The sequence below is a fragment of the Moschus berezovskii genome, chromosome 26, assembly GCF_049115385.1.
Source record: "Moschus berezovskii isolate FMDL1 chromosome 26, NW_MosBer_1.0, whole genome shotgun sequence".
Classification (NCBI taxonomy): Eukaryota; Metazoa; Chordata; class Mammalia; order Artiodactyla; family Moschidae; genus Moschus; species Moschus berezovskii.
Window position 1 is genome coordinate 30,634,703 of NC_142485.1, and position 23,635 is coordinate 30,658,337.

The 23,635-nt window shown below is 48.0% G+C and overlaps 1 protein-coding gene across 3 annotated transcripts in view; it reads left to right on the forward strand.

Moving 5' to 3' along the window:
- The window catches only part of IRF2 (interferon regulatory factor 2), an 86,691-nt gene extending 63,812 nt beyond the window's left edge, over nt 1–22,879 (forward strand). For all 3 annotated transcript variants that reach the window (XM_088832698.1, XM_055416394.2, XM_055416395.2), the window contains 3 exons: nt 10,972–11,136; nt 20,138–20,184; nt 21,472–22,879. In XM_088832698.1, coding sequence (XP_088688824.1) covers nt 10,972–11,136; nt 20,138–20,184; nt 21,472–21,780 — 521 coding nt within the window. In that variant the 3' untranslated portion in view covers nt 21,781–22,879. The remainder of the gene's footprint in view (nt 1–10,971; nt 11,137–20,137; nt 20,185–21,471) is intronic.
- The last annotated feature ends 756 nt before the right edge of the window (nt 22,880–23,635 follow it).

The window sequence follows — 23,635 nt, forward strand, 5'->3', positions numbered from 1 at the left end:
GCTGAGTACCTTCTGTGCAGCAGAAGCAGCGCTGTGCACGGGGAAATAGATCAGGAGCAAGGCAGGACCAATTCCTAGTTTCACGGAACTGTAGATAACAACTTCACCGCCTATGATAAATGCGCCAGAGGGTCAGACTGGAGAGATGAGATGCTGCTGCTGCGTGAGCAACTGCAGCAGGGGGCTGGCAGCAGACCTGGCCCCGTGGATCCCGATGCAGGAACACGCTTGGAGGACCAGAGGGAAGGCCAGTGCGCCTGGGGAGGGCGCATGGATCCCGATGCAGGAACACGCTTGGAGGACCAGAGGGAAGGCCAGTGCGCCTGGGGAGGGCGCATGGATCCCGATGCAGGAACACGCTTGGAGGACCAGAGGGAAGGCCAGTGCGCCTGGGGAGGGCGCATGGATCCCGATGCAGGAACACGCTTGGAGGACCACAGGGAAGGCCAGTGCGCCTGGGGAGGGCGCATGAGGCGCCTCAGAAAGGAAGTGGGGTGGGCTTATGGGGGTCTTTGCAGACCCTGGGAAGGAGGTTGGGTTTTTTTCCTCAAAGTGCTGGAGTGTGTGTGTGTGTGTGTGTTTAAGTTTTTAAAAATTGAAATACAGCAGATACTAAGGCTCACAAAGTGTCGGACATGACTGAGCGACTGAACCGAACTGAAGGCTCACAGATGTTTCATATACATGCATCATGTAAGCCCCACCCCTGGAGGCTTTTAGGCAGGAGGCTGACAAATGTGGATTACATCTCAGTAAAGTCCCGCCGGGGTGCTGCCGTGAGTGGATGGTCGGGACCCTTTGTAAGAGTGGAGGCCCAGCCTTGAACTTGTATTCTGACTCCAGCCCAGGAATCCAGAACCTCCGTTTCTTTGCCATCAGTACCTTTGGTTTCATTCCATTTAGCTCCATTTTGTAAACAATTAGGGCTTCTGAGGCTAGTAAGAATGGGAAAGATGAAGTAGAGCTCCAAGTCAGCCTCACACTTCATTTGTGGGTTCTCAGTGGCTTCCCCGATGGCTCAGCAGATAAAGAATCTGCTTGTAATGCAGGAGACACAGGAGACGCGGGTTCCATCCCTGGGTTGGGAAGATTCCCCTGGAGAAGGAAATGGCAACCCACTCCAGTGTTCTTGCCTGGGAAATCCCATGGACAGAGGAGCCTGGTGGGCTACAGTCCATGGGGTTGCAGAGGGTCGGACACGACTGAGCTACCAAGCACATAGCGTGGAGTTTGGACCGGAAGTTGCAGCCGCTGCACATGGGGTTTTGGAGTTTGGAGGTAGAATCACACGTGCAGGGTCTCCCTTGCACTTGGAGTCTCCAGCAGCGTGCAGGGTGGAGGAAGAATGACGCATATGCTGTATCTTGCGACTGGACCGCCTTCCCCGTTGGGATGCCGCACTTCTGCACAGAGACAGATGGCCCCCACAGTCATTTTGAGCTACACGAACCGTCCAGCGAGCAGCCTTCTCACTTCCCCTCTGGAGCGAGGCTGCTTGTCTGACCGGAAGTCCGGCTCCCTCCCCCAGGGCCGGGAGCTGCTTCTCCAGCACCTGGGTTTTGATCATTCCTGTGTCAGCAGACTGTCCTCAGAAAGCTTCGGTCCTCTGAGCTCTTTTTTAAAAAGCAAGATATTTGCCAACCCTCCAGGCACGCATTCTTAAGATTCAGCTTATTTTGAGGGAGCTGTTTGACTTTTGAGCCCCACTTCCTTAAGGAGGGAAATTCAGCCTCAGATAAAATGCCAGACAGAAGCCAGAACTGGACCAGTTTTCTTTACCCCCACCTTTTTTTTTTTTAACATTCTGGTTGAGTCTTCAGTACGCAAATTCTCTGTCAGGTTGGTTGTTCTTTGCCCTTTGGTGTAGTGGGTGCTGTATGGCATTGGTACTGATTTAATGAGTCATTCCTTCTGGAGCAAAGATGAAGGCCAGATTTGGTTAGAGAATCACCAACTGGATTAACTTATTCTCTTCCAAAGAATAAAATCATAATGGATGGCAATAAAATGAGTTTGAATATCTCTTTCTAACTAGTCAGTGACTCTTGCAAAGGTGTGTAATGATAGATGCAGTGGATCCATGCAGGTATTTGAAAGTGGGTAATTTGTGATTATTGCTAACAGAACCACTAGTTCAGATTTTAAACCCTTCTCAGAGCCTTGTCTCCACTCTGCCACGTGATGGTTAATTAGCCATTCCAGCCTCTGTGATGTGTGGACCGAGATGGAAAACATAGCTGTTTCTGATTCCGAGGCTCCTGTGGCATTGGAGAGATTCTTTTCTGGGCTCTCTTTACTTTCTAAAAAAGTGTTTTATTTAAAAATGACACCATTTCTTGCTTTCTATTTATTGGTCTCTAAACCCAGAGTTCCTTCCAGTTTTGTATCCCGGCACCAAGATGAAAACTTGAAGATATTTTCATTCCCCTCTGATAAGCCCATGTTTATGAGATTAAAAATGGGAGCTGAAATGAGTCCTTAATACGAGAGCCTTTTCCTCGTTGTTGGTCGGCTCTGTCCCTGGGGAAATAGATTGAAAATCAATATCTTAATCCCGTGGAGGCCAGCCAGCCAGTATATTTTTATTCTGGAGATGGGCGGGCTGTGTGGTAAGCAAATCCAGTAAGGGCGTAAACAACGAAATGTACTGTTAGCCTGACAAATGAACTCTTGCTGGATCGCAGCTGTGTTTCACTTTTATTCTTAGGGCAGCAGGAAAACACACACACATACACACATGCACGAGTGCACACACACTCACAGTCAGCGGGCAGTGTCCTGGGCTCGCCTTCTTGTCCATAACAGCTGAATGTACTTCCAGATTTTCTGGCTGTGCACTTCAAGCATGTGTGCGGTGTCTCAGTACTTAAACCAGGTCTTTTCCTGTTTCTTCTCTCCTGAGCATTTAAATGCACAGGTCAACACCCCCCCAACACCCTTACCTGCTACCCCTTTAAGAGGAGGGAGGAGAAAAAAAAACCACTCCTTATTGTTATTTTTACTTTTCTTTCACATTGAATTATTTCGTGTATGTGGCAACTTCTGTTTTTAGGAAGTGGAAGAAGCCAGCAACATGTTGGATTGTTCTGATAATACCCTGCTGGCCTACTGCCCGGGTCAGCAGGGCCTCTGCTGAGCTGTATTGAAATCACCTCCAGGCCAGTGTGTAAAGTCTGCAGGTGCGGAAATTCTGTCTCCCTGGCTTAGGTGGGGCTTCATCACCCGCATTGTGTTTCTTGATAAAGGTAACCCCACCCTGCAAGAGAGCAAAGACTGCTGTGAAATAAGACTGTTCATGACCCTGAAGTAAATCAAGCAGGCCTTGGGCAACTAGACATAGACAATTAGGAAATAATGTGATTTGGGTTTTGCCTTGATTTTGGTGGCCCAAATCTCACTGTCTTAGGAAGTACTTTTTTTTTTTTTTTGTAATTGCTTCCAAATTTTACTGACTTCATCTAAAGTAAACCTTGAGTAGCTTTTTTTTTTTTCAGCCATGCTTAGAAACTTTGAGTATCTACAGGAGCAGAAAACAACAAAAAAGGCGCAGAAGAGATTCAGAACTAAGAGACCAAACTTAGGGCCTCCCAGTTATAACTTAAGATAGGCAGCCTCTGGAACCAGAATTCATAACTTTGAGGATGGCCTGCCAGTGCAGGAGGCGTAAGAGATGCGGGTTCCATCCCTGGTGGAGAAGATCCCCTGGAGGCGGGCACGGCAACCCACTCCAGTACTCCTGCCTGGAGAATCCTGTGGACAGAGGAGCCTGGCGGGCTGTGGTCCATAGGGTTGCAGAGAGTCAGACACGACTGAAGTGACTTAGAACACACACACAGATGATGCTCAGGCTGTAAGGGTGTCTTCATCTTTTCAGCTCCTTTAGGCCTTGTTCAGTTTCCCATTTTCCCTGATGCTTCAGATATGAGAAGTTCCATCTACAAGATGAAAAAGTAGCTTTGGGGTGGCTCTTTCGATGGAAGGCACCCCTCTAAGGGGCGAATAAAGGCCCTCCATGCTGGTTCTCAGGGGGCTGGGCCTTGTCCTGGAGGCTCTTGAGGACGGGGTCAGAGACTGGATATCCAGTTTTATCAGGACCCTGAGAAAACTCTTAGCCGTCAGGTGGTCCGTGTATGAGGTGTAAACCGAGATCTCACCAATAATGCATCTTGTTTTTCTTTGGTGAACTGGACCTTGGAAAACCCAGGGTGACAGGTGAGCCAGCACAGGACGTGGTCTCAGTCCCGTGTGCCCCTGCAGCCTGGCAGCGGAGGTGGAGGTTTTATTTATTTTTCAACCTTTAAGGAGTTTTTATCTACCCAAGAAAGTTGTCAACTTTTCATGAGGCTGCAGATGTTTTTCTCCTTCTCCCTCTCTCTTGCCACCTCTGCCTCATTTATAATTAACTGTCTAATCCTGTCTTCCCTGGTCGTATTTCTCAAATCCTCCTCTTCTATTTTTGATGCGACTCCCAGTCACCTTTGCACTGGCCCGAGCTCTGCGTCCTCGCTGCCCCTTCTCCACGGAGTCGTTTGTCACAAAATGCGAGTCTCAGCCTGTCACCACTGTCCTGTGCCAGGACCAAGACCCACACGTCCACAGGCTCCTGGTGACCTAGCCCCTGTCCACCTCTTTCATACCTGGCTTTGAACTTGAATGGCTCTGAACGGTTTGATTTCTACGTGTGCATCCAGGGAGAAAAAGGTTTGGGTCGTGGGTTCTGTTTCTGTGGGTGGATGCTAAGGCTCTGTCCACATAGCAGGGTGAAGAAGGGGCATTTGGTGGCTTCATCAGGGAGGGTATGCTGCCAATTCATGAGGGCTTACCTGGGTCTCTGCTCCCAGAGAGTTGACCCTTAAGACAAATTGATGAACTCAACTGAGTTTTTACTAGAACACACTGTTTGCTCCCCTTTGTAGCAGAGCAGCACAGGATGCTGTTTTCTGGTGGGAGTGAGGAGTGTCTACACAGCCGTAACACTCTGGCTCTACCCTGCACCCGTGTAGACCTGTCACTGTTGGGGGCAATGTGCCCCATGTGGGGACAGAGCTCCCTTCTCTGAAAGTACTAGCCTTGTAGACACTGTCTCTACCTCCCTTGAATGCCTAAACCAAATCGTGGCCAGACTCTTTTATCTAAAGGAAAAACAGAAGAGCACCAGATTAAAAGTTAACAGGATGGGGCTCTGGGCCTAGTTCTGCAGGTTTCTGCTTGTCATGTGACCCTAGGCAAACTCCCTAACTTCTCCAAGACGCAAATTTCCTCGTGTCTAAAGCAGAAATGATAAAACTGATCCCGCCCACCTCACAGGGTTGTTGCGAGCATCCAGTGGGTATCACCAGAAATCACTGTGAGGTTGAAAAGTGAAAGTCTCTCAGTCTTGTTCGACTCTTTGCGACCCCATGGATTATACAGGCCACAGAGTTCTCCAGGCCTGAATACTGGAGTGGGTAGCCTTTCCCTCCTCCAGGGGATTTTCCCAATGCAGGGATCGAACCCAGGTCTCCCACATTGCAGGTGGATTCTTTACCAGCTGAGCCACCAGGGAAGCCCAAAGTGTGGTTAGAAGATGGTAAAGTGATATTATGCTTGTGATATTATCAAAATCATATTAAAATAGATTTGATTAAGAGAAGTTTTCTTATATATGTTATGTCATCAGGGCTGGTATTCACAGTTTAAGTTCTCAAACTTCAGATGAGGTCAGAGAGAAATTTCTCTCCATGGTAGCTTGCAATGGCCTGCTTTTCTATGCCTTCAGCTGGACCCTGCAGCCGCCCGAGTGACCTTGACAATTTGCCCAACCTCCCTGGTTTTCAGCTTTTTTTCAGCTGCCAAGTGGTAGGACCAACCCACCTTCAAAGAACTTTCCCACTCCTAGTAAGATCTTTTAAGATCTTTCTCTGAGGTATGGGGGCAACTACTTTTTTGGGTGGAGACCTGCATTAAGTCAACAGTTATTAATAAAGTGAGAATGACCTTTTAAGGAATCGTACTGGCTCATCAGTAACGAGCCATGAATAATATTATTGTAAGTCTCAGCAACGAGGTCCCGATAAAATTACATTCCTGCGGGTGTCTCTTTTCCTGATGTGCTGACCTTCATAAGCTAGAGGAGCTTAGTGGATTCCTTGCTCCTCTAGCCATTCGAGAATTTCCTTGGCACCCAATATAGAACTGTTGAAAAGCAATTTCACTATTGGTTATGAGCCCAGAGTTTTATTAAGGTGAGATTTGAAAGTTTTTCTCCTAAGAGGGGCTCAGAAAGCCCTGGGTAGCTCAGTTTGAACTTCCTTAACTCTTTCAAGAGACGGTACTGCTGAGCACTTCAGAGGGAAAGCTGAATTTCCACCCTAAGACTGCACTTAACCAGCTGGCTGACCGTTGAACGCTCTGTTAGCTATTTGATTCTCCACGATGTTTTTCCACCTATGTAAGACAGGGTGATAATTGTATCTTCCCCATGGAGTTGTGAGGTCTTACAGATGGTCATTCATGGTGGGGAAGACAAACTTCAGGGCCCAGAAGATGTTAGGTTTTGTTCTTATTGGTGATTAGGATCATGTGGCACCTAGAGGGCTGCCACCCCTGTCCTTGCATGCTGTAGCACAAGGATCCCGACCTCTGGGATCTAATGCCTGATGATCTGAGGTGGAGCTGATGCACTAAGAATAGAGATGAAGTGCACAAAAAATGGAATGCACTTGAATCACCTCCAAACCAACCCCCACCCCCAGGTTCTTGGAAAAATCATCTTCCACGAAACTGGTCCCTGGTGCCAAAAAGGTTGGGGTGTCACTGCTTGAGCAGATTGGTGACTTTGCTCTTCTTGTGACTTTTCATTCCTCAGGAATCAGTGGCACTGTCTGTGTGGTCCCCTCGGGGCAAAGTTTGGTGAGTCAGGGAAATCAGTTCTCATGTCTCTATAGATGGGTAAAGAGAGAGAGATTGATCAAGGCTGGTGCGTAAAGCCCATCCAGAGAGCATCTCGGATGTGTGAGACCTCCCTGCTTCTCTCTTGGACTCGCGACTTACGAGTTGGGAAGTTTCTAGTGTCCTTGGTCATGTTCAGATGGGGAGCGGCGGTCGTCCCTGTCCCAAGCACAAAGCCACACACTCTCAGGGCGATACTTGGCCTTAAACACTGTGGACTCATATTAACTGGGTACCAGATGTAGCCCAGGAAGCAAAAACTTTTCTCTCCTTGTCACTGGTATTCAGGATATACCTAAAAATTGATTTAGAAGTGCTTATCTACTTTTGGTTTGAAAGTATGTTATATTAAGTGAAATACAGTAAAAGGAGCCCCCTTTGAAGGCATGCAGCTCTATGAATTTTGACGGATGTCCTCAGTGGTGTGACCACCAGTATATTTAAGGCATAGGTCACTTTCCTCACCTCCAAATGTTTTCTGTCCCTCCTGTAAGCCCCTGGCAGCTATGGCTGCTCTGTCTTTATCACTTCACCTAGATTTTTAAAATCCCACTTGCCAGGAGTCCTGAAATTCTCTAGAAGACATCCATTGTTCTGCCCAGTACTGACAAATGGTCCTGAACTCCCGCCTGGGAGCCTCAGTCTGTTTATTCATCTCTCTCAGCAGAGTCATCAAGCCGCTCTGCGGTCCAAGCCGCAAACGTGTGCTGTGACTCGAGACACAAAGTCCTCATGCAGAATCTCGGCTCTCTCGGGAGCCACGGCGTGGTTGGGAGATGACATGCATGAACACAGAGTTTAATAAAGAGACAGAGAATTAATGGGTCACGTGAGGCCAAAAGTCAGGACACGTCCCAAGATGGTGTCACACTGTTGTTTTGGCCGAGCCTTGGGGACAGCGAGCGAGGGGCCCACAGGAAGGAGAGGGCAGCTCTGTTCTGGGTTGGGGGGGCAGGAAAAGGCCCCCCAAAAGCAGAAGTGTCTGACTCCTGCCTGCCGTTCACCCTCCCCTTCAACCCTCCCGCTTGCTGAAGCCTTTGATTTCCTGGAACTGGAAAAAAATATTCCACTTCCTGAACTTTCATCACGGGCCCTCCGCTTTCTGTTCCTTTTCACAACTGTCCTCGGCTTATTCTCTGGATCTTTGCGTGCTGGCTTCCAGCCCTGCTGGACTTCTCACAAACCAGATCCTGGCCTAGACTGCGCTTCCTCGTCTCCTCCTAGGACCCGACAGCCAGGCCTTGTACAAAGAAGATGCTCCAGTAATCTCTTGTCAGTTGAATGACTGAGTTGGGCCTTCTGGGGGAAAACCTTGAGGGAGAGAATTCCTGGTCAGAACAAAGGGATGCAGTTAGGAAGATGCTTGAACGACCACCGTTGTTTACACTTCCAGGAATGACAGTGCAAGGGAGAAAGGAATTTTGGAGAACTGGAAGTTAAAGTGGCCTCGATTTAAATCAAATTTATAAAAGATCTTAGCATGTAAGATCTCACACACACACACACACACACATGCACGCATAGACACACCTTGTTAGGTTTTTATATCCACCCCCAGTTAGGGAAAGGAAAGACCCCATTTCGTTTTCCTGCATCTTATTTTCCTTGGGAGAAGAGGCAGAAGAAACTTGAGAGGGCAGTGTCAGTGCTCAGTCTGTGTCTGGCGGGCAGCACAATGGATGCTCTCAGGCCCGAGTAGGATCATCCAAAGGATAAAATAAGAATTTGGGAGTCTGCCGGCCATATTTAGCCTGCCCTCCTCTTCTTTAATTTTATGTGTCCCCCCTCCAGGAAAACCTTGGTAGCATCCAGTTTCCATTCCATTCTGTCTGCCGTGACTTTGTGGAGTCTGTTATCACATCCCCAAATCTCCTTTCCCAGCTTCTTTGGCGCCTTTCATTTCTTTGCTAGAAAATCCATGGATTCTCACTCCCTTCTAAAACCTCCCCTGTATAGAAATCGGGTTATGTTCTCCCTACCTTGTGCTGGTCATTTCATCATCCCTCATTGCCCAGGAAGTTCAAACAGAAACCCACGTATAAGCAGAAATCCTTAAGTAATCAACATACTTGGAGCAGTGAAAACAAGAACTGGCCCATGATGCTAATAACTTCTCCAGGAGACTGGAATGTGGCTGCCCTCCCACCTAACCAGAACCTTTTCCAGGTGGCCAGGGACGCAGAGCACTGCCCATAATCCGAACTGAGTGACTTCGAACGAGCCACTGTACTTCTCTGTGCCCAAGTGTCTTCATTTATAATGGGATAGTGATTCTTTCCCTGACATTCTCACGTGATGAAATGTTGAAGTAACTTATGCAGGAGCAAAACATTGATTACTGGTACGGAGTGCTTTGAGAGAGGCCCTAGGGAAAACGTCGGTCCCATTTGCTTATGGGTGCCAGTTTTCAGGGATATTCCATCCAATCAGTTGCCAACAGAAGTATATGGTCTGTTCTGTTTGAAAGTGGGACAGGGCATTTGGGGCATTCAGATTAAAACCACAATGAGGTATCACCAACATGTATCAGAATGAATAAGTCAAAAAGTAGTGATGACACCAAAATCTGGCGAAAATGTACATAAATGAGCTCATTCATACACTGCTGGTGGGAACATAAAATGGTATAGCTGTTCTGTACGCTACTTGGGCAGTTTTTTTTTAAACTAAACATCTAATTATGACGTGATCCAGCAATTGCACTCCTGTGCCTTTGTCTCAGAGATGGATACTTATGTACAGATAAAAACCGTGCATGAATGGTCATAGCAGCCTTATTTATGATAGCCAAAGAGTGGAACATACTACAAGTCCTTCAGTGGGTGAATAGAAACAGACCATGGTACATCCACGTCATGGAATATTACTCAACAGTGTGAAGTAACCAACTACTGACAAACACAACAATTTGGATGAATCTCCAGGGAATTATGCTGCGTGAAAACAGCCCATCTCAAAAGGTTGCCATGTGAGTTCATCTGTGACGCATGCTTGAAATGACAAAAATTATAGAAATGGGAAACATATGAGCAGATGTCAGGGGTTAGAGACAAGGGGAGGAGGCTGAAGGACGGTGGATATGGTTATAGAAGATGCTTGTAACGATTAGACTGTTAGGTGTTTTGACTGTGGTGGTGGCTATATGAAACCATGTGTGTAACGAAATTCCCAGAACTATATACACACACAAACACACACAAAGGAGTACAAGTGAAACAAGGAAATCTGAACAAGACGCATAGATGATCGATGTCAATATCCTGATACTCTACGATAGTTTTATAAGGTGTTACCATTGGCAGACACGTGGCAAAGGGTGCACAGGATCTCTGTATTATCTCTTAAAACCTCATGTGAAACTCCAGTGATCTCAAACTTGGAAAGTTTGATTTAAAAAAAGATTGAGGCGGAATTCGGAACCAAGGTGGTCAGAATTCATCTTGTTAGTGTTTTGAGGAGCTGATGCTGCGAAGGTGTGTTAGAACTGGGAAGGCAGTCTTTTCAGATGTTCTGATATGACATCCTTTGCCTGCAGAGGAGGAAGAGGGTGGAGAGTGTGAAGAGAGCATCCCATAGCTAGACATGACACAATAGGGTGGAATTTGGTGGTCTTTCCTCTTTATTAAAGTTTGATGAGCTCTCTGGACCCCAGGACCCAGCAGCTTCTTTTAGAGGAGGAGCAGAGAAGAGAAACGGGTCAGGTTCAAAGCACTGTTTCCCTCTCGCGCCCTGGGGCTAGGTCTGGATGCGGCCCCTGCTCCTGCAGCCTTGGCCCTGGGAGGGTTGAATTTGGGATGCTGCCACACGTGAGCACGGTTGGCAGGGCTATTTCAGCCCTGGTGAGCCAGGTTATTGGCAAGCTGCTTCTCCAGGGACATTAACCCAAAGCGAAGGCTTGTTCTTATTTCATGGCAGATGACATTTGATAACTGGGACTCCGGCTCTTGGGCTCCCTCTGGGGAGGTTTTCTTTCTTGAGAGTGCATGCCAGGATGGTGTAGGCTGGGGACGGTGGCACATGATGGCCATCTTTTCTTTAAAGTCGTAGGACAGTCACATCTGGACGGCACCTACGAGGATCAAGAGATTGTCGCTAACCCACCGGACATCTGCCAAGTTGTGGAGGTGACCACTGAGAGTGATGAGCAGCCGGTCAGCATGAGCGAGCTCTACCCCCTGCAGATCTCCCCCGTGTCTTCCTACGCAGGTAAGGGGGTGGGTGGGTCAGAATCTCTGCCATTGAACAAGGAACAAGGCGGGGAGTTCCTTTAGTCTAAGGTCACCCATTTCACCAGCACAGCAGAGAATCTCTCCTCCGTCCGAAGGATTACTCTGGCTGGACTTATTCTGGCTTTAATGTTCTCAAGCAACATCTTCTTAGACACTTTTGTTCTCAGTTCCAAGTCTTGGTCACATTTCACTTGATCCCATGAATAACATGTTCATGCATGACGAATGAATAAGAAGATTTCTTTGGCGGGGGGAAGTATGTTCGATTTTACAGATGTTACAGAAAGATGTTGCAGAAAAACCTGAACGAAAGTTTTAGCCAGTATAACAGTTCATCTGCGTCTGTTTTATTTGCATACATTATCAGAAATTTGGAAGGGTGTTTTTCATGGAATCTGAGTTTGTCCCACCTGGGTAGGACCTTAGGGATCACCTCTTCCAGTTCCTTCATCGGAAGTGAAGGGATTGCTCCAGGCCAGTAAGTGTTTGGGTCAGAACTTGAACTGGACCTGCAGACCCCACGTTCCATTCTGTCATTCCACCAAGTTTCCTTGTCATCTCCATGTAGGTTCCGCTTCTTTTTCAATTTAGCACAGCTTCTCATTGGGCATTTTGAACTCTCCAGGGAATGTCCCCAGACTGGCAGAAATTGGCCCCGATGTCACAGCGTTAGGACCAGATTCAGCGGGCTCTCCCATCCTTAGAGGATAAAGTGGTGGCTCCCTTCCTCCACCAACATTATGTCTTACCCTCCTTCTGATGATCTCCACTTTTTGGGACTCAGATATAACTGTGAAATGTGAGGTCTGAGTCAGGGTTATTCCTTGCGGATATTACAGGTAAAAAGTGGACGCCCTTTGATGGGCAACCACAGTCGCTCAGGTCAGGAATTCTTCCCAGCGCTCTTTATGTGCTGCCAAGTAGCGTGTCCTTCAGTCTGGGCACCACCCCAGTGACTGGCACCGAGTCAGCTTCAGAAGTAGGTGGATTCATGTGACACACTGTTTGTACATTAGCAGCCCCTAAATTAACCACCTATTTCCTGACCCCCAGCTTGCTTCCATGTCAACTTAATTTTTTTCAGTTGTGGTAAAATATCCGTAGTATAACATTTACCACGTTAGCCTTTTTATTATTATTATTATTTTGGGCCATGCTGTGTGCCATGTGGGATCTTGGTTCCTCGAGCAGGGGTGAACCCATGCCCCCTGCTGCGCAAGTGAGAAGTCTTAACCACTGGACCGCCAGGGAGGTCCCCCCACTCCAGCCATTTCTAAGGGCACATTTCAGTGGCATTCAGTGCCTTAACAGGGTTGTGCAGGGAGCACCCCGTCTGTCTCTAGAACTCCTTCACCTTGCAAAACGGAAACTCCATGCCTGATATACAGTGACTCCGCCTCCCCCCAGCCCCTTGGCAGTCCCCCTTCTACTTTCTGTCTCTCTGCATTTGCTAATCTGTGTACCTCATATAAGTGCAATCATACAGTATTGGTTCGTTTGTGACTGGCTGATTTCACTTCGCAGAATATCCTCAAGGTCCTGACTGTCTTTTGTGCTGCAAACATAAAAGGAAAGTGAGAAGCAACCTTGGCTACAAGAGGCCTATAATCTGCCAAACAGGCTAAGCTTGTCATCAGTTATTTATTCATGAAGCATATTTTGAGCTCCTGTGTGTACCAGTCCCTGTAACAGGAACTATAACGATACTGTTTGTTGCGTGTTCGTTGTGCCCTGGAAACTATGCTAAGTGCTAAGTGTTTACTGGCTTATTTAATTGTCAGGAGAATAACCCTGGGTACTGCCGTTATTATGTTTTTAAAAATTAAGTATCTAAGGTGGCTGGGGTGAAGCAATGTGTCCAGAGATGGACAACCTGTAGCACAGTGGGACACACGCGTGGCTGATGCTGTTCTTAGCCCTTGCACTGCGATGCTACCCTGCAGGAACTCGTGGGGCTCTGCCATTCAGAGCAGTCCACATGCCAGGATCTCAAGGGCCAACCAAAGGAGGCAGAGCCAAATGTTTATGCCCTGATTTTTCAGTGGAGATGACTGAAACCTGAAACACTCAGCCAGTTTGCTTTTGTTTCCCTGACCATCGCTGAAAGTGTGTGACTTTCCTCTGTATCATGCACTACAGGCATTATTACATCCTTTTTTTTTTTTTTAAGGGGTTAGTTCTTTAGAATCAACTTTTCTATTTATCTGTTGAGTAAGAGTTTTCTGAAGTGTTCTTGGGGATTCTGGAAGGGCCTCTTCTTGCTGTTCTGCCAGCAGTAGCATTTTGCCTTCGCAGAAGAATCCCAAGAACAGCTGATTCATGCAGAGAGAAATGAAAATGTCATTACCCTTTCTTTTCAGGACATCTGCAAGATTTGAAAAGAAGGATTTTACTGCCAGGCTGACAGGCAGCAGGGGTTTGCTTAGAGCCTGGTGTTTCAGCCTGGCCTTCATTTCCTTCCATTGTTTTCATTGTCTGAATTCTCCAGATCCTTTGCGGTGAAGCTTATTGGATAGAGCCAAGATAAGTCATCACTACTACTTTTCTAGAACCCACGACACACCAGAAACTTATCCGTTACTGACCATGGGTAGCTAAAATCTTTCAGTCAGGAATTCCATAGCTTTCTGCTGGGAAAGACAGCTTCTTGGTTGTATTCCTTTTTAAACTTGATGGTCTCCACAAAAAAATAGGCTGTTTGCCTGTTTTCCATGACAGGGTCCCTTTGTTTGGACTATTCAAGTGAATTTCAGCCTCCTCTAACCACTTTCATTCATTGAAGAAACTGGTATTTGGAGGCAGTTGTTTGCTATTTTTTTCCTCCCTACTGATCACTGAAATAGAATCCCAGTAGTATTACAAAAACCACATTCATTGTTGCAAGTTGGTTTTCTCCGTGGTCTAAATATGATGTTAAGCAAGAAAAGGGACAGTTTCTTCTAGTGGACGTACTTGCACTGTGCGCTTCCCTGTTGGCTCAGCAGTAAATAATCTGTCTGTAGTGCAGGAGACATGGGTTCAACCTGTGGATTGGGAAGAGCCCCTGGAGGAGGAAGCAATTCATTTCAGTATTCTTGCCTGGGAAATCCCATGGACAGAGGAACCTGGTGGACTGCAGTCCATGGAGTCGTGAAAGAGTCAAACATGACTTAACCACTGAGCACACACACTTGCATTATGTTGTTTGAAGACAACATGAAATTCTAGTTGGATTCATGAAACTTTATTCTGGGAAGGGATGTCCCAAAGCCCCAATCTTGGGAAACTCTAGAGAAGAGTCCTTTTTATTTTTAAAGATTCCGGTGTGTGAACAGGGATTATTTATTATGTTGTCGGTGGTTTAGTAAGAGAAATCACAGTAGTATTGGAGGCTGGATGAGAGGATGGAGAAGAAGGCAGAAGACAAAGGATTGACTTGTGATAACTGAGAGAAGGGAGACCAGCCACCAGCAGAAAAGACTTTGGGTCCTTCAGGAAACCGGAGCAGGCTTGTGTTTTGTTGGGTGCAGCAAAAATAAAAGTGCTTTAAAAGGACTCTGGTTCGAAGGACTTCCCTGGTGGCCCAGTGGTTAAGAGTCTGCCTTCTAATGCACGGGATGCAGGTTTGATCCCTGGCCAGGGAACTATGATTCCACATGCTGTGGAGCAACTGACCTGTGTAGTGCGACTGGAGAGAAGCCTGCATCCCGTAAGAAAGGATCCCACACGCCACAACTAACACCTGACGCAGCCAAATACAGAAATAAATGCGTATATATATTTTTAAAGAGGGCTCTGATGTGAACCTTTTCATTGAGACTTGCAGAGAAAGTCATGGAGGAAGTGATCGAGGGAAAAGAATCCTTGTCAACCTTATTAATGAAACTTGTTGAACAAATCTTCCAGAAAAGGTACCAAGATGTCATTGTGCAAAAGGGCTGTGACGGAAGACATATTGTCTCCTTCCAAATCATGTTCCTAAGATGGTCTGACAATAAAATCTGAGCTGAGGGGACTCCCTTGGCGGTCCAGTGGTTAAGACTTCATGCTTCCACTGCAGGGGGCATGGGATTGATCCCTGGTCAGGGAACTAAGATCCTGCGTGCCAGGCCACATAGCCAAAAAATAGAGCAAAAAAAAAAAGAAACTGGGCTACATGAAGAGTGAGCCTAAGACTAGCGTCATTGTAAAACTGCAGGTCCTGAAGGGAGCACCCAAACCTCCCCCTTCCCTCTCACCCAGGTTGCTTCTGGGAAAACAGACCAGAAAGATCAATCAAACTGCTTCAGTTCAGTTCAGTCGCTCAGTCGTGTCCGACTCTCCACGACCCCATGAATCACAGCACGCCAGGCCTCCCTGTCCATCACCAACTCCCGGAGTTCACTCAAACTCATGTCCACAGAGTCGGTGATGCCATCCAGCCATCTCATTCTCTGTCGTCCCCTTCTCCTCCTGCCCCCAACCTTTCCCAGCATCAGAGTCTTTTCCAGTGAGTCAACTCTTCGCATGAGGTGGCCAAAGTATTGGAGTTTCAGCTTTAGCATCAGTCCTTCCAATGAACACCCAGGATTGATTTCCTCTAGAATGGACTGGTTGGATCTCCTTACAGTCCAAGGAACCCTCAAGAGTCTTCTCCAACACCACAGTTCAAAAGCATCAATTCTTCGGTGATCAGCTTTCTTCACAGTCCAACTCTCACATCCATACATGACCACGGGAAAAACCATAGCCTTGACTAGACGGACCTTTGTTGGCAAAGTAATGTCTCTGCTTTTTAATATACTATCAAGGTTGGTCATAACTTTGCTTCCAAGGAGTAAGCGTCTTTTAATTTCATGGCTGCAATCAGCATCTGCAGTGATTTTGGAGCCCAAAAAAATAAAGTCTGCTTAGGTACCTGCTATTACTCTGTAAACATTGCAACTTACTCAGACTGTGCTTAGGAGGCAACTCCCAATTTTTTTTTATTCCATTTTACTCAAAGCAAATAAAAACCCAAACTGAAACGGATGAAAAGGAAAAATAAAACAACTCATATTGATGTGTCAGCAACAACATTGATCTGGAAGCGGCAGCTGCCATGAACTTGTTAGTTCTGTGAAAATACCAGTGGTGAAGTAAAACCCAAGAAAACAGGAAAATAGGTATGCGTGGCCCCCAACAAAGCACTTTGAGCCAGTGACCCAGGAGTCTCTGGAAGTACTGCTGTTCTTCTAGAGAGAAGAGTTTGAAATCCTCAGGCTGGGGCTTCAAGCATCTTTTGCTTCTAAGCTGAAGGCACTCGAGGCCATTCTTTTAAATACTAAAAACTAGAAAAATCAGGAACTTCCCTGATGGTCCAGTGGTTAAGACTGAACGCTTCCAATGCAAGGGGCAGGGGTTCGATTGTTTGTCTGGTAACTAGGATCCCACATGCCGTGGGGAGCATCCCAAAAAAATTACTTAAAAAAAAAAAAAGAAAAATAGAAATCTCAGTTGGCTAATATGGAGATTCTTCAAAACTGCTTCAGAGGGAATTGACCTTCCTTTAGAAATGATGCTCTTCCACTAACACTTGGGTCAGCTGAAAACAGAAGTTCAGAGCACATGTGTCTCCTCTTGTCTCCAGCAGTTTCCCTGAAGTTGTACTTACAGGTGGATAACATTCTGATCCCGTTTATGGTCACTCCAGGTCCCACCACAGAGTCTTCCCAGAGACTGCATCCCAACCCCTCCCACGTTGGTGACTCAATCTCCTGCTGGTTTTTGCCCATTTCCAACAAGCCTGGTGGCATCCTGTGTTTATTTGAAGGGGAGAGGGACAGAAGACGAAGTATTTCTGGAGGGTGATTAGGAATTGGAGGGGCTGGACCTGCATGAAAGGGAGAGAAACCTCGCCTTTGGAGCCCTAGGAAGCTAACGCTCAAAACGGAAAGGGGATCTTGAAGTTTCGTGGGAGGTCGGAGCTGCAGGAGAACGTCAGTGCCCAGGGCCCGGGGATCAGAAGGCTGGTCTGTCTTCCCTCCCTGCGCTGACTCAGACTGTCACACTTGAGCTGGTTTCTCAACATCTCTGTTCCGCTTTCTTCTTGGGAGTGGCCGCCTCTGATTTCTGTCTCCTCTTCGGAGTCCTGGGCTAGCTGGAAGAATAAGCCAGGAGGGGTGCTTGCCCTTGCCGTTGTTTTTATAATAACGCGTTTTTGTGGGGAAGGGTCTCTTGTGCCTGGCATTGCTGGTTTGCCCCGATAAAGAGGCTCAAGGCTTCCCGGGCATCTGCTGCCCCTGCTGGATGGGCTGGTTTTCTGACTGCGGGTGGTCAGCCCTCTGCGATGGCTCAGGCCCGGGTGAAGTCACTGAAGTACAGTGACCAAGAACCGTGCTTGGAGGTCCCAGGGTGGGCCCCGTGTCGTCACTTTCAGCTTCTTTGTTTGAAGAATGATTCTGTGCCTCGGTTTGTCCGTTTGTTCCCCGGTCTTTAGTTCATGGAGGGGGCTGGTCTAGGACTGGTGCTGTGTGTGGTCGGAAGGGCTCTGTCTGGGCTGGGGGGCTGCCTGGTCACAGCCATGCCACCAGCAAGGCTGGAGGCCAGGGCCTCCGTAGGTTCGGAGTGGAAGGAGTAGAAGCCGCAAGAACACACGAGATCTTCGGCCCAGTAAGGGTGGGGTAGGGTGACAGTACCTGCTTCCTGACTTAGGGTCCTTGAGAGACTGAATGAGACCTGCAGGCAAAGTGCTGGCGCACGGCTCACTGACCCCATACTACTGCTGCTGCTAAGTCACTTCAGTCGTGTCCAACTCTCTGCGACCCCATAGACGGCAGCCCACCAGGCTCCCCCGTCCCTGGGATTCTCCAGGCAAGAACACTGGAGTGGGTTGCCATTTCCTTCTCTAATGCATGAAAGTGAAAAGTGAAAGTGAAGTCGCTCAGTCGTGTCCTACTTTTCGCGACCCCATGGACTGCAGCCCACCAGGCTCCTCCTTCCATGGGATTTTCCAGACAGGAGTACTGGAGTGGGTTGCCATTGCCTTCTCCGACTAACCCCATAAACATTCAGTAATACGGCTTCCCTTCAGGCCTTGTCTGAAAAGTGAGTGACCCCGAGGGTGACCTCTAAGGGTCCCTGTATTTTGGAAGTTCTCCCTTCTGTGCGTTCATTTCTCGATGCTGTGAACCCTGAAAAACTACACGCAATCAATTTTGTATTTGAAACACTTAAAACTTTTTTTTACTTTAAAGAAAATCAAAATTAGTTTGCTTTAAATTTTTTTAAAAATTATTTTTACTTGAAATCTTGGGGATTCCCTGGTGACTCGGTGGTGAAGAATATGTTAATACCTGCCGATGCAGGAAACTCCGGTTTGATCCCTGGTCCAGGTAGATCCTACATGCCGCAGAGCGACTAAGCTTGTATACCACAACTACTGAGCCTGTGCTCTAGAGCCCAGGAATTGCAACTACAGAAGTCTGTACACCTGGAGCACGTGCTCTGCAATGAGTGAAGCCACCACAATGAAAAGCCCACGCACCGCAACTGTGGAGTAGCCCCTGCTCCCTGCAACTAGAGAAAAGTCTGCACAGCAATGAAGACCCAGCCCAGCCAAAAATAAATAAATAAATAATTTTTTAAAAAAAGAATACTGGTAAATTACTTGAAAAAAAAATCTTGTATTTTGTGCACAGGTAATGTCACCTCTAGCTGTTGCCTGATTCTGTTCCCCTAATAAGTGGTACAGATCCAGTGTTGAAGGAGGCTAGTGAGCTCAGGACAAAGGCACTCCAGTCCAGCATTTACTGGATGTGGGCTGTGTGCCGGGCCCCGGCCTGAGCACAGCATCCTCTTTGGAAGGTGCTTCTATTCCCATTTTACAGATGGGGAAAACTGTGCCTGCGTGAAGTCAAGTCACTTGCTCTGTCTCTCACAGCTGGCAGGCTGAATCAGGGTGGTGACTGAGTTGGTTGTCTATTGCCGCCTACAACTACAATCTTAGTGCCTGAACACAACACACTTTTTCATCCCACAGTTGTTAAGGGTCAGGAGAGCAGGCATGACTTGGCCTGGGTCTTCAGCTCCGGGCATTCTCTGCAGAGATCTGCAGTCCAGTTCTGGGCCGGGGCAACTGTTGCATCTGAGGATGGGATCTGGGAGGGTCTGCTTCCAGGCTCACACAGCGCGGGGCGGAATGTAGTTCCTAGCAGGTTGTCAGCTTGAGGGCCTCAGCTTCTTGCTGGCTGTTGGCTGGAAGCAGCCCTTTGGTTGTCTGTCCGGGTGCCTCCCTGCTGTGGCGGCCTGCCCCCTCAAGGCCAGCCAGGGGAGGTCGTTGCCTCATTAGATGGGGTTTCAGGCTTATGTAATGTGATCGCATACAGCCCGTCGCCTCCGCTGTGTTCTGTTGGTTTCAGAGCAAGTCACGGCCCCGCCTGCCCTCTGGAGGAGGGAACCCCACGAGGAGGTAAACAGGGCAGCTGAGGCTCACGGGAACCCCCCTAGAATCTGAGCATCTACAGCAAGCCAGGGGGAAGATAAACCCCTTTATCCGTTCAGGATATCAACACTGAGGGGCTGGGAGGAGACTGGGCTGGATAGGAGGGACCTGGGGAGACTGGGCTGGGATTTAAATGAACCAGCTGCCTGGATGGAGCAGCCGCAAGGAAAGGGCCTGACACAGAGGCAGGAGCTGGCAGAGGACCAGTGGGGCAGACGGGCACCTGGGGGCCCAGCACCCCATCCCGGGACGCAGAGGCCATGAATAAACGTAGCCTGGCCCTGGGAAAACGAGCCACCCCTCCACCCTCAGCCTTTTCCTCCAAAGGGGCAGAACTAGAGAAATCCAATTCTGCTCCGGCACCTCCCAAGCACACGCGATTGACCTGAGCCAAGGGGACGGAGGTTATGAGTTTAGTGACCCACTTCTCTTTGGAAGAAAAAGTTGCTGATATATATATTTTTTAAAACACTGCCTGAGCCTCCAGACGGTTTGGGCGGCAGGAATGATGGGCCTGTGTTTTTCTCTCTGTGAACAGAAAGTGAAACTACCGACAGCGTGCCCAGTGACGAAGAGAGCTCGGAGGTAAGCATGGCGGGGCCGCTGTCGCCAGCAGGCACTGGGACAGAGCCTTCCCAACCAGCACGGTGGTTTCCTCGTGGCTAGTGAAGGTTCTTTTCTTTTGATCATGAGTTTCATTTGCGGCTTTTTTTTTTTTTCTGGTGGTAGTGGTGATAATATACATAACGTAAAATTGACAGTGCTTTTGGATTTCAACTTAACAAAACGAGGCTTTGGGAACTGAATGGGAGGGCGAGAGATGTCTCAGTAAGAAAAGAGGCTGTGACGGCAGGAAAAAGCCAGGAAACGGTGATGTTCTTAGCGCCATAAACATCCTACTTCTCGGGCAGCAATGGGCAGTGGTGGCCCTGGGCAGTGATGAGAGGTCAGTGTCAGGAAGCGCTTTAACCAGAGCTGCTCTCCAGGTCCCTAGAGTCCCTGCCACCCGCGATCCATGCCCACTGGCCAGGTGCATGTTCAGTCGGGTTCTGAGTCCCTCTCCTGATCTGCTTCCTCTGGCTGGGCTCTGACGGTGGCAGCCGACGGCTCTGATGGTGAGCGAAAGCATTCCTGTGAAGCCTGCCTTGTGTCTGTGTTTGAGTCAGTCGCAGACAGACAGACAGCCTAGCAGTTGTTTGAATTAGCGATTTCCCAGGGTGCAAACTGCTTCCAAGGATAGCCCAGGAATTCTGAAAAGACAGTAGATGCAGGTGCTCGCACACATTCAGACCCTGTTTCTTCAAGGTCAGAATTCTAGCTCCTTCCCTGAATGGCGCCCACACCTTGAAGCCAGCTCTTGGCAGCACGCTGGAGCTCTGAACTGCACCCATGTGAAAGTGATCCAGGGGCATTCCCTGTCTGTTGCTGAGCACCTCACTTCCTCCCTTTGAAAAACGCAGCTGGACTCAGAGATCCTGTGGGGCCGTCGTGAAGGCCTGGCCGCGCTCTCGCACCAGCCACCTCTGGCCCAGAGCTTCCTAACAATCAGGCCAGGCAGCCGGCGTTAGAAGGGAACCAGAAACCAAGCTGCTGCCTCATTTCCTGCCTTCACAGGATAGTCTCGGACTAGATTTTTGGGAGGTGGCCGACGGGCATTGATGATTTCAAAAAAAAGGGGAGAGAAACCGTGTTTTGGGGGCATGTGTGGCTGGGGATGGATCTCAGTTCAAGGATGTGGAATCACCCAGTTTCTCGTTTATTCCATGCCTCTGAAATTCAGACACTTAACACGTGGGGAGAAGGGGCCGTATTTTAAAAAGCCATTGGACAAAGGGCAGAGGAAATACCTGTCATCATTCTTTTCTTTGCAAGGGTCGGCCACACTGGCGGAAGAGGAACATTGAAGGCAAACAGTACCTCAGCAACATGGGGCCACGGAACACGTACCTACTGCCCAGCATGGCCACCTTCGTCACGTCCAACAAGCCCGACCTCCAGGTCACCATCAAAGAGGAGAACTGCCCGGTGCCTTACAACAGCTCCTGGCCCCCGTTCCCAGAACTCCCCCTCGCCCCCGCCATGAGCCCCACGCCCAGCAGCAGCCGCCCAGACCGGGAGACCCGGGCCAGCGTCATCAAGAAGACGTCAGATATCACCCAGGCCCGCGTCAAGAGCTATTAAGCCTGCGACTTCCCCTGGTGGTTGTCGGGATTTCTTGGCTTTGTGTTTATTGTTTGTTTGTATTTTATTTTTCTCTCTGACACCTGTTTTAGACGAATCTTAAGGGAAAAAGCCTTGACAAAATAGAACATTGATTGCTGTGTCCAACTCCAGTACTGGAGCTTCTTTTTAACTCAGGACTCCAGCTTCTTGGTAGACGCGTTATCTCTAGAGCCTGCTGGATCTCCCAGGGCTGCTCCCTCAAGTTCAAGGACGTCATAGGACCAACCCCCCATACGGGCAGTGAGGTGCTGCGTTGCCTGTGGTCAAGGCCAGCATGGTGGAATGGATGCCTCCACACGGAGGAGAAAATGTGAACTAGCTGGAATTTTTTATTGTGAATATGTACATAGGGCAGTACTAGCGACGTTGCAGTCTGCTTCTGCACCTTATCTTAAAAGCACTTACAGATAGACCTTCTTGTGATCCTGCTCTGTTTCACAGCACAGTCAGCACCCCCTTCCCTGGCCTTCTTCCCTCCTCCCCTCCCAGCCCTGACCCTTCATCCCTTCCCTTCCCTTCCCCTCCCATCTCTTTCCCTTCATCCCCTCTCCTCCCCTCCCCTTTCCTCCTCTTCCTCCCCTCAAAGGCCGCGTTCCACATCCCTGAGGAGGAGAAGAAGAAAATGAACTTCTCCACCAATGTCCCATTTTAAAAGACTGCTTTAAAAAAAACAACAAAAAAGAAAATCTCTCTAATCTGCTATGCTTGAATGCCACGCGGTACAAAGGAAAACTATCATGGAAAGATTATGCAAATTCTCAGATTTGAAGACAAAAATACTCTAATTCTAACCAGAGCAAGCTTTTTTATTTTTTATACAGGGGAATATTTTATTCAAGGTAAAATTCTAAAGAAAATATAATTGTTTTTTATCTTTTCTACAGCAAATTTATAATTTTAAGATTCCTTTTCTTGTTTATCGGCAGTTATTACATCCTTGTGGCACATTTTTTTTTTTAATTTTGTAAAGGTGAAAAAGCTTTTATGAGCTCATGTAGCAATCAAATTATCCTGTGGATTGATAATAAATGAATATGATATATAGTTAAATTTTTAATGGGCATCACGCCTGGCTTTGTCTGTGTGTACCTTAGAGGACAGTCATGGGACAGGATTGGCAGGGTATCATTTCTTCTGGCGGACTGGAACTTTTCCCTTTCCTTTTCCTTTGTGTTAATCATTCAGTCATGTCTGGCTCTTTGTGACCCCATGGACTGTAACCCACCAGGCTTCTCTGTCCGTGAGATTCTCCAGGCAAGAATACCGGAGTGGGTTGCCGTGTATTTCTGCAGGGGATCTTACCAGCCCAGGGATTGAACACAGGTATCCTGCGTTGCAGGCAGAGTCTTGACGATCTGAGCCACCTGGGAAGCCCTGAGGATGCAGATGCCTTCCTTTGCTGGGTGTTCGCCCGGAGCTGGATCCTGTGCTGAGTGTTATCTTACATGAGGGTTTCACCTCTTCACTCATCAAGGTTGTACCCAGGATAGAGATTTATCTCCATTTCACAGGGAAGAAACGGAGACTGGAAAGGAAAATGCCTTTCTGCAAAGCCTCACCGGTAGTAAGCGTCCGAGGCTGGTGTGATTATGGAGGGAGTCTTTCTCCCCTTTCCACTGCTCTCTGCTGTTAGCAAATCCATGCACATCTGTGTTTTTCTTGTTTTTAAACGTATGATTAAAATTCTGTATTTATGTCACATCCCAGGCTCACGGATAAGACATTTTTGGTAACAGGAGATATTTGTTGGATTCCTCCTGGCTCGGTCTTCTTTCTAAGACCTGGGGCCTCAGCCCAAGGCCCTGCCCTCAGA